Genomic DNA, 2,407 nt, shown 5'->3' with positions numbered 1-2,407 from the left:
AAGACTAAAACTGAAGCCTATTCCTATAATTGGGAGCCCAGAATATCAGCAGTCAAAGAAATTTGGACATAGGATGTTATTAGACCAGAAGCACCAGGGAGCAGTGTGGGCTCCTGATTGGCAAACACTTTTACACTGGATAGTGCTAGGCACATTTAGACATCAACAATGGTCATACTGAGGCAGGGAGGCTGAATGAATTCTGAAGCAAGTAACTCAGATTGGAGTATAGGTATACATATGAGTTTCTTAAATCTGTGTCTCAAAATACTAGGAACCTGTTGGAGTGGACCTCTCTATGAAAGCACTGGTTGAATTTAGAGGAAAATTGGGAGAATAAAGTGAAGAAAAATAAACAGAAAGGCACGAAACATCTTACTTCTTTATTTTGTGCTTTGTTTTGTTCCTCTAATTCAAATGTATTGTGTGTTCTTTAAGACAACGACTAGTAAATATGTTAATTTCTATACCATATACTGCTAGTTTAGGCACAGTATATGCCATATACTGTGCCTAAACTAAACTAGCACCATGAAAAAAGTAATGGCCTAATCAATGATAAAACTGAAATTTCAACTTGAACAAAATGTAACTGTTTCTCTCCTACTTTAGGATTAGGAAGTATATCTCCAGCTTTTTTGCGATGAGGTTGTTCCATCTTTACAGATTAAGCAACAGCCCAACGTATGTCGACTTCCTTGGTTATTTGTGGAATCTTAGGTCCTCCTCCCTAATCTTATTAGTGCCCCCTTTACTTCTTTGTTTCTTAAAGCGTAGATAAGGGGGTTAAGAGTAGGGGTTACTATGGTGTAAAAAAGGGTGAGAAACTTGCCACCTTCATGAGCATAATGATTCTTGGGTTGAAAGTAGACAGCTGTGACGGTGCCATAGAAGAGGGAAACCACAAGAAGGTGAGAAGTACAGGTGCCAAATGCTTTCTTCTGCCCTGCAGTTGACTTTATCTTCAGCACAGCCTTACCAATAGCACCATAAGAGAAAAGGATAATGATCAAAGGCACCACTAGGAGAATAATACTGGCTATGGACACCTGAATTTCATTGTAGGTGGTGTCTGCACTGGAGAGCTGAATCAGGGCTGGGACTTCACACACAATGTCATCCACTCTCCGGTGGGAACAGAAGGGTAACTGAAGGGTGGCAGAGGACTGGATCAGAGACTGAACCAGACCAGTCCCCCATGCCAGAATGGAGAGCTGCAGGCAGAGTTTCGGGTACATGATAGTGGTATATTGCAGTGGATGACATACTGCCACAAAGCGATCCACAGCCATGACCACAAGAAGGACACATTCAGTGGTCCCAAGCCATAAGAAGACATAGATTTGAATGGCACAGCCAGTGTAGCTTATGGTCTTCTCTGGACCCCAGAGATTAACCAACATCTGTGGAACACAGCTGCTTGTGAAACAGAGATCTACCAAGGAAAGGTTGGAAAGAAAGAAATACATAGGAATGTGGAGTTTTATATCCTTCGAGGAGACAAGAACTATGACCATATTTCCAACAATTGTCAAGCAATAAAATATCAGAATGACCCAAAAAAGTATCTGCTCTAAATATGGCTTGTCAGAGAATCCCAGGAGGATGAAATCACTGTGGCTGTCATTGCAAATTGTGATCATAGTTTCTGGAGCAATGACTCTTTGGAGAATGGTTTGAAAGTATGACTTAGGCTTGCTCTACAGCCTAAGTGCCAGTACAGAGACAGAAAGTGGGGCAGTATGACTTGTTTGATTTCTTTCTACTCAAGGATGAGATTTTCACCTGCTGTATTTTGGGGGGAAACAAAATAAAAGATTTAGTGACCTGCTTTAATCTTTGATATCCATTGTTCTTTCTGTTTCTCTTTTCCTCTTCACATCATCTCCATATTTTGTACCTGATTACAACTCTATGTTATATACAATATATATTTATGATGAAAATCACTTTGCTAAATATTATGAGATATATTGCATCTTTGCCCTCAAAGACTGTACATCTCAAATATTGTGCTTAGTTTTTGATACACAGTGTGGTTCAGTGCACATTATCTTTCCATCTCTCATTCTCTATTCCCTTTCTTCTTTTATTTCTCTGTCTCTTTTTCTCAATTTCTCTGAACATCTTTTCCCCGTGTTTCTCCCTCTCCCTTTCATCTCTCCTATCCCTTTATTTCCTCCTTTTCTCTTTCTTTCCTTCACTAGCTCTTCTCTATTTCTCCTTTTGTACTTCTCTCTTAATTTCTGAATATGAATTCTGCCTCAACCACCTTTATGCTGTGTGATCTTAGGAAAGTTATTGAACCTGTTTGTTCCTTACCTTAGATCTCTCCTCAGATTTTGTGTTTGGAAAATGGGAAAAATTAGAGGATCTACCTATGTTTGTTGGAAGGATTAAATGTGAG

The 2,407-nt window shown here is 39.5% G+C and overlaps 1 protein-coding gene across 1 annotated transcript; it reads right to left on the bottom strand.

Annotated features, from left to right (window-relative positions):
• Window positions 1-624: 624 nt before the first annotated feature.
• On the bottom strand, window positions 625-1,948 carry LOC135232975 (olfactory receptor 2H2-like). Its single transcript, XM_064295660.1, has one exon. The coding sequence runs from the start codon at window positions 1,641-1,643 to the stop codon at window positions 717-719; it is 927 nt and encodes a 308-aa protein (XP_064151730.1). The 5' UTR covers window positions 1,644-1,948; the 3' UTR covers window positions 625-716.
• Window positions 1,949-2,407: the final 459 nt, after the last annotated feature.

Source organism: Loxodonta africana, chromosome 1, assembly GCF_030014295.1.
Source record: "Loxodonta africana isolate mLoxAfr1 chromosome 1, mLoxAfr1.hap2, whole genome shotgun sequence".
Classification (NCBI taxonomy): Eukaryota; Metazoa; Chordata; class Mammalia; order Proboscidea; family Elephantidae; genus Loxodonta; species Loxodonta africana.
This window is presented reverse-complemented; position numbering and strand designations above follow the sequence as displayed.